The sequence below is a fragment of the Ammospiza caudacuta genome, chromosome 9 (genome assembly GCF_027887145.1).
Source record: "Ammospiza caudacuta isolate bAmmCau1 chromosome 9, bAmmCau1.pri, whole genome shotgun sequence".
Lineage (NCBI taxonomy): Eukaryota > Metazoa > Chordata > Aves > Passeriformes > Passerellidae > Ammospiza > Ammospiza caudacuta.
Window position 1 is genome coordinate 7,893,178 of NC_080601.1, and position 13,359 is coordinate 7,906,536.

The window sequence follows — 13,359 nt, forward strand, 5'->3', positions numbered from 1 at the left end:
TTCTTTTGGACTTATTCACATTTCTCCCATCATATCCAGGTTATGAAATGATCTTTTCTCCCCCTGATCCCTTTTCTGTCAGATCCAGAGCAGACTCTTGGCTGGCTGAAGGGTGGTTGGGACTTGTGCCTTTCCAGTGAGGAGACAACCATTGCTAAAGTGTCCTCTGACCATGGCAGGAAGAACCCTGAGCCATCCCTCTGAAATCAAACTCCAGGAGAGATCTTTATCTTTTTAGGATGCTAAAATCTGCGTGGATTTGGGTGCATCCGAAATCTCCTGAGTTTCTCCCACTTTTCCATGAAAACTTGGGAACTCCAGCTGCAAAACTCTCCTTACTCCAGTGAGCTGGCAGCCACTCACCTCTACCCTAAAGTCAGGGAAGCATTCCCTGGGATTTTGCTGATTTAAATATTTAAAAGCTTTTGAAGAGAAGAAAAAAAAGCCCTTAAAAAGCTGAGTGTGCAGGCACAGGGAGCATTTTAATGAAGTTGTTTCTCAAATGAATCCCCCTTCCCTTCCTGTTGGAAAATCTGATTTTTAACCCATCTTAACTCTATTCTGCTCTGGGTACTTCACTGGACACCTGAACATCACTAAAAAGATATTTCAATATTTTCAAAGGGTGCCAAAATGAAGAGGGACATTTTTTCTGACCATGAAGAGAGTCGGCAAAGGGAAAAGTTTATTTTTCCTGAAATTCAAAGAACCAACTGCCTCCCTGCTCAGATAAAAGCTGATTTTCATATTCTGATAGTAGTGGATTTACTGAGAGTTTTCCAAAGGGAGGAGGAAAAGGGTGTCAAAATCTTGGATAAAACTCGGAAAAGACCACAATGACACCATTCTGGGAATGACCAATACTGGACTAGTGACCAGACAAACACCCAGAGCACCACTGAGGCCTGAAAAGACCCAATGACCATGGGGATACCTAAAAACAAATGCAAGGAGGAGGAAGGAGGCTCTATTGTCACCCCCTGAAAGATGTTATTGCTATTAATTATATTTAATATAATTTTAAAATATAAAATATAATTTTTTTATATTCCTACTTCAGTTAAATGATGCTGGAAGACTAGAGTGAGTTCAGAGAAAACTTCAAGTGATTAAAAGAATTAAAACATAGCCCAGAGCAGAACTTATCAAGAATAAAAATACAGAGGATGATGGGAAGAGGAGCCTAGACCTTGGTGAGACCTAGAAATTAAAAGCACCAATGGATACTTAAATTTAGCACCCAAAGTTATAATAAAACTGATCCTGGAAAAATTTAAAAAAAAAGACACAAGGCCTAATTTTTGACAGGGAACTAACCTGCAGTAACAACCCCCAAGTTGTAGTTGATTGGATTGTCTGGTGCAATTGCTTTGCTGACAGATATGTTCCAAGCAGAATTAATTTGGGACATTAATTTCTGTTCCAAGCAGAATTAGTTTGGTTCCCAAACTTGCTCAGACTGATTCCCAGTGATCTTTCCCAGCCTACAAAATCTGAATATCTGCAGAACTCTCCTATGCTGCCGTTCACCTACACTCCACCAGGAGCTTGGGAGAAGCAGCCTTTTCCAACCTCATTTCCCTGCTCTCGTTTGCAGCCTTGTCCTGCCAGGCTGCTGAGGACATGCTCAGTGCAGGAAGAGCCTGGGGGGGTTCTCACCAAGAGAAAAATCAACACCAAGGTGGAACATGTGAAAAAAAATAATATAAACAACCGAAAACAAAAAAAAACCCAAGAAAACAAACCAATCAAAAAGGGGGTGTTTTTTTCTTTAGAAGAAGAACTTGATTTGCATTTTGAAGAACCTGATTTTCTGTGTGGAGGTGTGCACTGGCCCATGTCCCAGTCTATGTTTTACACGAGGTGCAAACCACGTCTGCCCCTTCCCTTCCCTTCCCTTCCCTTCCCTTCCCTTCCCTTCCCTTCCCTTCCCTTCCCTTCCCTTCCCTTCCCTTCCCTTCCCTTCCCTTCCCTTCCCTTCCCTTCCCTTCCCTTCCCTTCCCTTCCCTTCCCTTCCCTTCCCTTCCCTTCCCTTCCCCTGGAAAGAAAAAAGAGAAAAGAGAAAAGAGAAAAGAGAAAAGAGAAAAGAGAAAAGAGAAAAGAGAAAAGAGAAGGGAGAAAAAGAAGAGAAGAGAAGAGAAGAGAAGAGAAGAGAAGAGAAGAGAAGAGAAGAGAAGAGAAGAGAAGAGAAGAGAAGAGAAGAGAAGAGAAGAAAGAAAAAAGAAAGAAAAGAAAAAAGAAGAAAAGAAAAGAAAAGAAAAGAAAAGAAAAGAAAAGAAAAGAAAAGAAAAGAAAAGAAAAGAAAAGAAAAGAAAAGAAAAGAAAAGAAAAGAAAAGAAAAGAAAAGAAAAGAAAAGAAAAGAAAAGAAAAAAAGAAAAGAAAAGAAAAGGAAAGCAGACCCAAACAGAAACTGTGGGAAGCCTGAAGGTCACCACTGCAGCACCAAAGCCTGAAGATCACACAGGACTTTGTGTGCATAGGAAGGAAATTCCTTGCAGGAATTTGAGTTGGAAGCTCCTCCACGGGGTGGACAAAACCCATTACAAGCTGTCATGGTGACAATGTCATGGTGACAATGTCTGAATCATGTGGATTGGGGCAATTTAGCCCAAGGCACTGGACTGAAGTAGGAAGTGGCAAATTCCCAAGGAGATATTCATGCAGCAGCTGTTTCAATGGATTTTTCTGCTCCTATTATGCTGAACCAGTTTCTAACAAACCAACAGCTTCCCAAACAATCCATGGAAACGGAGGGAGATCAACAAAACCAACACTCACTTAAAAAGTTCATTCCTCATGATGGCTCTGTTGGTCTGTGGGTCGATGGCGTAGACCATGAGGTCGGACTTGGTGTAATCCTCCTCAGAATATCCATCCCCAAACCTCCGGGCTCCGATGGATTCCACCACGACCGTCGCCCCCGGGATCTGGTCCTGGACGTAGCGTTCCAAAATCCTAAAGGGAAGAGGGAGCTGGAAAGCTGCAGTGATGGATTTGGGCCGCTCACCACTGACCCCAGCCCAAATGAGGTACTGATAGGAAAAACCCATAGGGTGAGAAGGATTTTGACCTTCAGAGCACTTTTGAAAAGGAATTGCTGCTCCACATAACCTCTGAAGTGCTGAACTCCTGAGAAAAACTCAGCAGTGCTTGGAGAGGTATTCAGAAATTGTGTCCTTAAGTCCAGCTCTTTGTATTTATGACCCCAGTTGAGTTTTAAATGGCTCATGGGAATCACCGCCTATATTTCACACAAAATCCCCCTGTCAGCCTTTTATTAAGTTATATGATTCCAGCACTTCCATCCCAGCCTTCCACAGGGTGCATTCTATAAATTTTCACCCAGAGAAACAACCACTTGAGCAATTTTTGGTGGGATATTTCATCCAGGCCTCCAATATCACACAACATTTCTGAGGGGGCTGCAATACCTGCTCCAAAAGGCACCAGGTTTTACAGGCAGGAGGAAATTGGAATATTGGGCTGACATTTTTACCACAGGAAATAAAATCAAATAAACTGCATCAGGATTCCACAAGCAAGGAAAAAAAAAAGGCTGATAGAATTTAGAGGTAACAACAATATCAACAAAAAACCCAGCAACAACCAGACTTGCTAATGGTTGATGAGATTTCCAATGTGGGATCAAGAAAGGTTCACTCAAAGCTGACAGAGAATTTTATAAACAAAGGCATAAATGCAAATATAATCAACTCTGTACAAAAAAAAAGGAGGGAGAAATAAACCAGAGCATTTGGAAGCATAAAAATTCCATCTAAACTTATAAGAAAATATAGAATTTCCTGGGGCAATTAATGTGATCAGAAAATCAAAAAGCAATAGCTGAGCTGGGAGGCAAAAGCAAGGGAACTACAGGGAATGTGTTGTTGATCCATCAAGGATGCAGCAGGGTGTGGAGAAAGACACATCTCCCACAAAAAAATGACTTTAAGGTACCACTTGTTCAACACAAAACCTTCTGCAGGTGTTGAGGTTCCATTTTTACTGTTGTGTTTTTTCTTCTGACACAAGATTTCCTGATTTTTTAAGACTCCTGATTCGCATTTATCCAAGGAAAATCTCTTCTCTTTGTGTGGAAATTTAGTGGGCCCTCAAAACCCGTTGTAAGCTTTTAAGCTTTTTTATAAGATCTTGAAAAATTCAAGTATGTCAGAGGCAGGTCATACCTGAGGAGTGAATATATGGAATTACTGCAGAGAAAATAGGGATACAGATTGGTTGAAACAGTGCTTGTGGAGTGGTGTCCTCTGAACAAGCTCTCCTGTTGTTTGCAGATATGGAAAACTCTGCTTATCTCTGCTTCTGGCATGCTCTGCACTGGCAGCCAAGGTGAGCACCTGTCACAGACACCTCAGCAACAATAATTCCCCCAGGGAAAACCTGCCAGGACCAATCTGGGTTATGGAGATTACCATAAAACCCCACTAAACATGATGGGAGTGTAAGTGGCTAAAACGAAACCACAACCATTCTCAGAAGGGTGTTTGGCACAAGGTGTCAGGCAGAACAAATGTATAAAGGACTTGCCTCCATAATTAGCATTTAGTCATCTTCTCTTGCTGCAGGAGGAGATGAATTTCATGGAATCACAGAATGCCAGAATCCCCCCTGTGCCCAGTGCCCACCTTGTGCCCAGCCCAGAGCACTGAGTGCCACCTCCAGCCCTGCCTGGGACACCTGCAGGGCTGGGCACTGCAAAGCTCCCTGGGCAGCCCCTGCCAAGGCCTGAGCACCCTTTGCATGCAGAAATTGCTGCTGCTGTCCCAGCTGAGCCTCCCCTGGCCCAGCCTGAGGCCCTTTCCCCTTGTCCTGTCCCGGTTCCCTTGTACAGAACTCTTATTACACCCAAGACAGAAATGCTCCATCAGGGTGGAAAGTTATAATGTGGGGTCACTTCTGGCAGAATCAGTAACAAGATTCCCTTTCCTCACTAATTCCTGGCATCCTGCTGGAATTCATTGCCTTTGAGAATATCTTTGTCTAAAACATTAAAACTGAAGAACAAACAGAATATTTGGGAAAGGGATGGAGGGACAGGACACAGGGAATGGCTTCCCAGTGCCAGAGGGCAGGGCTGGATGGGATATTGGGAATTAGGAATTGTTCCCTGGCAGGGTGGGCAGGCCCTGGCACAGGGTGCCCAGAGCAGCTGTGGCTGCCCCTGGATCCCTGGCAGTGCCCAAGGCCAGGCTGGAACAGCCTGGGACAATGGAAGGTGTCCCTGCCCATGGGATGGGGTGGCCCTGGATGGACTTTAAGGTCCCTTCCCATCCAAACCAGTCTGGAATTCTGTGATATCACTTCCTGAGAAATGTGTACATTGCAGCCATTGGCTGTACTGACATTGCAGGAAACCCCACAAAGTCCAGCAGAATAGCAGCAGTGTTCAGTTTGAAACACACAAATTGCATGTTGAGGTTAAAACAGAGAATAAAATCACACTGAAGACTGAAAAGCTGCAGCTAAAGAATTCACTTAAAAATAGGGCAGTTCCCTCTAGAGCTGTTTGAAAAATCCTTCAGCTGAACTTGTGATGCTGAAAAAACACTGTAGTGTTTTAGAACTCCTTTGGAAATGGCCACTTGCTTGCAGTGCTACTCACAGAAGACAATTTTTTTAGATTCCTGCTTTCAAGTAACAGCAGCATCCGCAGCTCTGCTGTGCTGATCAGCAGAATTCAATTTAAAATTAGTCTGCCACTTGTTAATCCCATGAGGGTTATCCCCATCGTCCCAAGTGGCGTGTAAAGGGTGGAAGCAGGAGCAGAACAGGCAAAGAGCCTTTCCAACTGCTCCAAGTCCACAGGAGCTGCTCAGCAGTGAGGGAAATGCCTCCCAATGCATCCCCATGAGCACAGCTCTCACGATTCCCTGCAGTGACACTGGAAAAGAGGAGTTCTTCTGCCATCGAGGGATCCTGAGGCCCAAATGTCCCTGAAAATTCTGAGGTGATTTTTTCTCATCTTTAGATGCAAAATAAATGTAAAGGCAAAAATGTTGAGCTGTCCCTTGGATGGGGAATTCTGCCTAATGAAGTCCCAGAACGGTTTGGGTTAGAAGTGACCTTAAATCCCATCCAGTTCCACCTCCTGCCATGAGCAGGGACACCTTCCACTGTCCCAGGCTGCTCCAAGCCCTGTCCAGCCTGGCCTTGGGCACTGCCAGGGATCCAGGGGCAGCCACAGCTGCTCTGGGCACCCTCTGCCAGGGCCTGCCCACCCTCCCAGGGAACGATTTATTCCAAATATCCCAATATTCCCATCTATTCCTGCCCTCTATTCCAATCTATTACTGTCCCATCTATTCCTTGGCAGTGGGAAGCCATTCCCTGTGTCCTGGCACTTCCCACTTTTGTGAAAATCTCATTTCCAGTCTTCTTGCACATCCCCTGTAAGTACTGGAAAGGGGATTTCAGAACATTTCTGAGCTGGTACTTCCTGGAACATCCCTGAAAGCAGCAGGTCAAACCCCAAAATTTGGAAAAAAGCATCACATTCCCAGCCTGCTCTCAGTGCCATGTCCATGTGTTTATATCCACGCCTGAGGTTGCTGTATCCCCTTCCAGACAAGATCCTGGAGAATATAGGATTAAATTTAGGGGTTCACCCTGGCATCATAGCAAGAAGTTCTTGAGGAATTAAAAAACCTATTGTGTTTTTGGAGCACATAAAATATTTTAAGAAATAGAAAAAATACTAACCCCAAATATTCTTTCTTTCAGGACTCAGATTATCGAAGACTTGGAGTGAGTAATGTTGAAAATTCAATATCCTGCATAATTTTTGGCCAAAATTCTATTTCCCAAAAATAACCTGGTGCAATAATAATGATAAATTTGTATTCTGAGTATTTGAAAGCACAAATTTGGCAACCATGCAGAGCTGAGAGCATCCAGCCCCCACCATCAGTATCAATGCAGACTTTTCAAGCGCTTCAATTAACGCCTCAATTCTGCTCCACTTCAGCCAAATTCTGCCTGTGCGGAGTTGTTGTGGGATTAATAATTGTCAATGAAACCACTGGATTTTCAACTGGACTTCCCCAAAGAGCCAAGGACCAATTCCAGCCCCTCTGGTGCAGTCAGTGAGAGATTTAGGGGGATACACTGGAGCCTCAGCTCCCAGACTCCTTATTGCAACATAAATAGAGCTCAGGAAAGGGTCTGCTCATCCTGTGGTGCCTAGGGTTTATTCCAAGCCTAAAAACATCACTTTTTTATAAAATAGCCTTTCACAAACATTATTTTTCTATCACACATATGTTCAGCAGCACAGAGACAATTCCCTATGCATAGAATAGAATAACATATATAATATTTCATAATAACATATATAATAGAATAACATATATAATATTTCATAATAATATTATTAATAGTATTTAGAAAACAACCCAGAGCCAATGCCTTTATATCCACTTATCCTAATCCCATAAAAGTAGAGAATTAAGGATGGAAAAGGCCTTGAAGATTCAAGTCCCACTGTCACCCCAGCACCACTACAGGCAGATTGGTTTGCACACCAGTAAGGAAATTTGCTTTCTTACACACTGCTGAAGTTGCTTTCCTTCTCTTTGTGCTCATCCTGTAAAATCCTGCCCTCCAAAATCCCTACACACGCTCCAATTTTTTTATTTCAGCCTCATTTGTCCCGATTACAGAAGGAGCATTGCGCTCATCCAATGAATAATACCCAGAGACATCTCCCCTCTGACCCCCAGGACAATCTCCAGATCTAAGCACAAAAGGGCTTTTCCTGCAATTGTCAGCAATTCCTGAGGAGAGAAAGCAGGAGTTTACAACTCTATCCACTGCATTAGAGAGCTTTGGAGAGCTCCATTAGCACAACAACCCCGGGAGTTACGGAGAGCAGGAGCTTGCTGAACCGCGGCTTCCCAGCTGCCAGGGCCAGCAGCAAGTGGAAAAGCTGGGCTTATGGAAGCTGGGGTCTCTATTACCCAACTTAATAAAGGTGGCCTGCAGTTATTAATCATCCTGATTGCTCAGGAGAGAGAGTGGAACAGGCTCTGTGAACATTACACCCAGTAGTAGTGTACACATTTTCCCAGCAAAGCCAGACCGGCTGGACATGAAACAGGAGACAGCCAGTTAGTGACAAATGTCCCCCTAATATATTTATTTCATCAGATTTTATCTAACTCAATCAATTCTGTTATTATCTAATCTATTCCTAATGGAAGCTTGCAATTTAATCTGGAATGAAACATTACAGTGTGACAAAGTGATGAGAAAAAGGGGAGGGGAGGTGGAGTGGAGGGGCAGGAGCGAAGTGACCCCAAAATGTTCCTGTCAGAGAGTAAAGGGTAAAGGACAAAGCAGCTACAGCTGGACCTGTGACTCAGGAACCTTTCAAAAAGGGCAGGAAACCAAGTGCCACCTGTGGAGAGGGCTCAAGGGCAAGGTCACTGCCACCACCCCAACAGGCACACAGTGCAGTCAGCTGTAATTAGACTTAATTCAGTAATTATCTGGCAAAAATCATACGGTGAGCATGGGAATGTGACTTCTCATGTGGGAAAAGTAACAAGACTGAGTGATTTATACCCTGCAGCTGAGATGAGCTGATTTTTTACCCGTTCGGGGACTGAGGAGAAAAAAAACCACAACTGCAGGGAAATCATCCACGTCTGAAACACTTCCCTGAAGTGTGTGTTCCAGCTCCCAGATATAAAATTTATTGTCTCATATACTATGATTAGACATAAAATCTTATGTGATGCACAATGTACATGTGCTGTACATTATGATCTATAATTTACAGCAGTATTTACTGCTGTAGTATTTTATAAAATCTCTTTTAAGTGCAGCACAGTTTCTGTGCATTAAGTAGAGTTCCTTTGAAGAATGATGGCAGTCAGCTTTAGATATGCAAACCATTAAGTTGGAAGGTTCAGCATTCATATTCCTTAAAAACTCCTTCAGCAATAACTCCAAGAACCAGCACTTGATTCTGCATTTGGATTTTCAGGGAAAAGCCTGCCTGGCCACTTCTGCATTGTGTTAGAGGGCTCAGCATGGATCTTGTTTACCTGGGGAACTGCCCCATTCTTTTCAGAGCATAAAACTGGCTAAGAAAAACATGGTTGAAGTGAGGGGAGTGTTGAAGATTGCAATGCAAGATGTTTTCCATTACCATCTGTATGGCAGATTACCTTTGTCAGGTGGGCAGTTTGCCTTATCTCTCTCTTTGAGTGATTACAATCACTCCCCCCTTGGGAGGGGACATTGCTGATAACAGACTATTGAATGTCACTGCATGTCTGATAAGAACTACAACATCCCATTGGGAGATGCTCCGCCCAGAGGGAGGAGCCAAGCATTGCTACCCAGATATAATCCAGAGGTTTTTGAGACACCAGCACAGCTTTCTCCTCTGGACTCCCCAGAGGAACAGCAGCTGTCTCTCCTTCCACTGGATCTTCAGAGGAAGAATACATCCTTCTCTACAGATTCCCCTTGCTCCAACAGAACCACTCCTGACACTGCAGGAGGGCTGCAGCCACATTTCCAATTGGACTGTCACCAACAGCCCACAGGGTGTCAGGTTGGGTTCTGACTCTGTCAGTGTTGTTCTAGTGTACTGCATTGTTTATTTTATCCTTTTTTTTTTCCTATCCCTATTAAATAACTGTTATTTCCTGCTCCCATATTTTTGCCTGAGAGCCCCTTAATTTAAAATTTATAGCAATTTGGAGGGGTGGGGAGGGTTTACATTCTCCATTTCAGGGGAATGCTCCTGCCTTCCTTAGCAGGCAGCTATCTTTCTAAACCAAGACAGGGAGAGACGCTGGAGAGCTGCACAAGAAAGACCTGGGGATCTTGATATCCCAGGGGCAGAAGCAGGAGCAGGAGCAGAGCATTGGCAGCAGGGCAGGGAGGGATGCTGGCCCTGGGGCAGCCCTGGAGGCACCTCTGCAGTGCTGTGTCCAGCTGCGGGTGCTGAGCACAGCAGGGCCAGGAGCTGCTGGAGCTGAGCAAGGGCCTGGAGCATGTGGGTGCCCTTCCAGGCCAGGCTGAGGGAGCTGGGGCTGCTCAGCCTGGAGAGGAGCCCCAGCTGAGAGGGGCCCTCAGGCCTGGCTGGGCCTGGCTGCAGGGAGGGGCAGAGCAGGGCCCAGGCTCTGCTCCGGGGCCCAGCGATGGCACCAGAGCCACGGGCAGGGCCTGAGCCCAGCAATTGCCCTGCACAGGAGGCACAACTTGTGCCCTGGGCAGTGCCCAGCCCTGAGCACATTGCCCACACGGCCTGGGGGCTCTCCTCCCTGGGGCTGGGGCACAGCTGGCTGCACACAATGCTGTGCCCTGGGCTCTGGGATGGCCCTGCTGGGGCAGGGAGGGGACACCAGGTGCCCACTCAGCTCCTGCAGCCTCAGCCCATTTGTGACTCTCTGACTCTCTATCTTTGATCCAAACTCTCATTTTAAGCCACTCCACTATTCCAGTTCAGAGGAATTGATGTGATATCTCATCTATACAGCAGTGTACAGAGGAATTTACTTCCCAAGATAGTTCTATTCCCTGCAGGATGGGAGAAGCTCAGAGCTCTCTTGGCAGTCTGGCTTATCTGACTTTAGGCAGAGCTTTAAGTGGTCACCATATGAAAACCAAGGAATTAAATGCTCTGAGAACCACTTTGGCTGTTTTATTTCAGGAGTGAGATTCGATTATGCCTCTGGGTTTCTTCCAACAGAGGATATGCTATGATTCCATGAAATGCTGTTCATTGCCCAACAAACGAGCACTCCCCTAAATTTCCATATTTCAAGAACACTCCATCATCTGTCTCCACCAAGTTTTCTGAAGCAGAGGAGCACACACTGAATTTTCCAAGAAGCTTCAGCCTATTTTCTCTGCCTATCCTGCAGCAGACAGAAAGGGGCTTCTCTGCACAGCCATAATTAAAGTGGGCAAGAGAAAAGGCAAATGGGACACTGATGAGAGTATGAAAAGCTTGATGAAATTAAAGCAGTTGGAGGAAAACACTAAATGACTGCAAAAGATCCTATCAGAAGTGTCAGCCAAGACAAGTCTATTGTATTCCTCAAAAAAGTCCTAAGCCAAATATTGATGCTTTAAATCTCCTCTTCCCTGCTTTGCTCCTTTTGTATGGACCATTAACTCCCACCCATCTGTGGCTGTGCTGAGGTTGGAAAAACTGAATTATGTAATTCTTAATACCTCATAACTCCTTGTGAAAATGACAGGACCTGGTATAAGTTCCCCTCCAAAGTTGTTTAAACCACTATTTATTTTATTGTGAAAAGTCACTGTAATTCCACAGATGACTCATGTGCCCCCCTCCCTAACATTCCCCATCACCAATGTTGGCTAAATGTTCTATTTTCAGGGATTAGTATTTTCCAAAATGAGAGGAGAAAGAGCTGAGTAACTTGTGTAGTGACTAATTTAATTTACAGACCACAGAATGGTTTATGTTGGGAAGGGATCTTAAGGATCATCTTGTTCCAACTCCCCTGCCACAGGCAGGGACACTTCCCACTAGACAGAGCTGATGATAGTCTTTTTATCTGTTAATTAATTACACATTAAATTTTTATAAATTACTGCATTATTTGAAGTAGCAAAACTACTTTTGTCTGAGATTCCAAATAACTTGTTTTCCTTTTGCCTGTGGTTGCACACACAGAAAAAAAATCACAAATACTTATTTTGTTTTTATAGGCTGCACGAATTATTAAACCTGTATAAAAACAGGGAGAGGGTGATCTTTTAAATTTAGGAGGAAAACATGAGAAATTTGAAGAGAGTCCTGAAATAAATAGATTTCACTGTGAAATAGACCTCTATACACAGCTACAAAATTATTTTTGAGATATTTGTTCTCTACAAATATTTTCCGGAATGAATGGACCTGTTTGAAAACAAGTTGATGTAATTCTTCTGGCAAAGGCTGTTCTTAAAAACTTATTCTTAGAAAAGGAATTCTCCAGCTACACTGATCTGCCCATGGTGTTTGTGAAGGTAACGACTTCCCAAGGTGACCTGGAGAACTCAAAACCTGATTTTTTTAAACTTTGTGCTCGTTCCAAAGCTTTTTTCACTGTGAAATACAGAATTACAGAAAAGTTTGGGTTATAAGTGACCTCCAAGGCCACCAAGTCCAACCATCAACCATCACCACGCTGCTCACCACTAACCCACGTCCTCATGTGCCAATTCCACATGGTTTTGAACACTTCCAGGCATGGGGACTCATCACTTGTCTGGACAGCCCCTTCCAATGCTGAAACCACCCTGTCCATGAAGAAATTCTCCCTAAATTCCAATCTAAACCTCCCCTGGTGCAGCCTGAGGCTGTTTCCTCTCCTGCTGTCACTTGTTACCTGAGAAAAGAGCTTGACCCCACCTAAGAGCAGCAGAGCCTCCTTTTAGGAAGTTATTCCTATTTATAGGCAAGCCCTCCTTTTAGGAAGTTATTCCTGGTTCTAGGCAATCCCTCCTTTTAGGAAATTATTCGTATTTATAGGCAATACCTTCCTTCAGGAAGATATTCGTATTTGTAGGTAATCCTTCCTTTCAAGAAGTTATTCCTGGTTCTAGGAAATAATTCCTATTTGTAGGCAAATCTTAGGAAATTATTTTAGGAAAATTTTAGGAAATTATTCCTATTTGTAGGCAATCCCTCCCTTCAGGAAGTTACTCCTGGTTTCAGGAAGTGCAGTCCCCATGAGTTCAGCCTGAACAACTTTGTTGGTGGTTCTGATGTTCAAATTTCTCAGAGCCAACGCACACTTGGCCCAAAACAGAGGGAGAAAAGGGGAGCATCTCCCAAATCTCCAGGAGCAAATCCATCAGGAATTTTTCCTAGCCCAGTGAAGATATGAGGCACTCAGAGACTTTTCCAATGACTGGCTCCACCACCAACCCCAAAGTATTTCAAATTCTATGCACAACCACAAGCAGGATGGACCAGACCTGTGGGAAGTGCCACTCATCGCTGATTGAAATGACAAAAAAAAAGGACAAAGATTGGTTATAGACTATTTCCTACAGCATTTTCTATCCCATATTGACTAATTCCATGACAGCAAGTAGAGAAAATTGTCTCTGTGTTACAAAAAGCCAGAAGTGTACACATGTTTTGTCTGACCAGATAAAAAACCTCCCTCACTCCCTGATCCATCCAATCCCAAAGCCAGGGAATTGTCAGATATTTGGAGATGAAATAAATTGATTACCCAATGAGCTGGTCTTTGTTTTGCTCCACGAGGGTGGGAGGAACGTTGGAGACAATCACTTGCATGTCCAACTGATTGACCACAGAGACCTGGAAGGAAAAGAGGGAAATTCAATTGGCACTG

General features: G+C 44.0%; 1 protein-coding gene across 1 annotated transcript in view; it reads right to left on the reverse strand.

The window, feature by feature from the left end:
• PCDH15 (protocadherin related 15) overlaps positions 1-13,359 on the reverse strand; it is a 309,038-nt gene that overhangs the window by 26,561 nt on the left and 269,118 nt on the right. Inside the window, exons 29-30 of the mRNA XM_058810078.1 lie at positions 13,237-13,325; positions 2,780-2,956 (exon numbers count right to left, since the gene is read on the reverse strand). Coding sequence (XP_058666061.1) covers positions 2,780-2,956; positions 13,237-13,325 — 266 coding nt within the window. The remainder of the gene's footprint in view (positions 1-2,779; positions 2,957-13,236; positions 13,326-13,359) is intronic.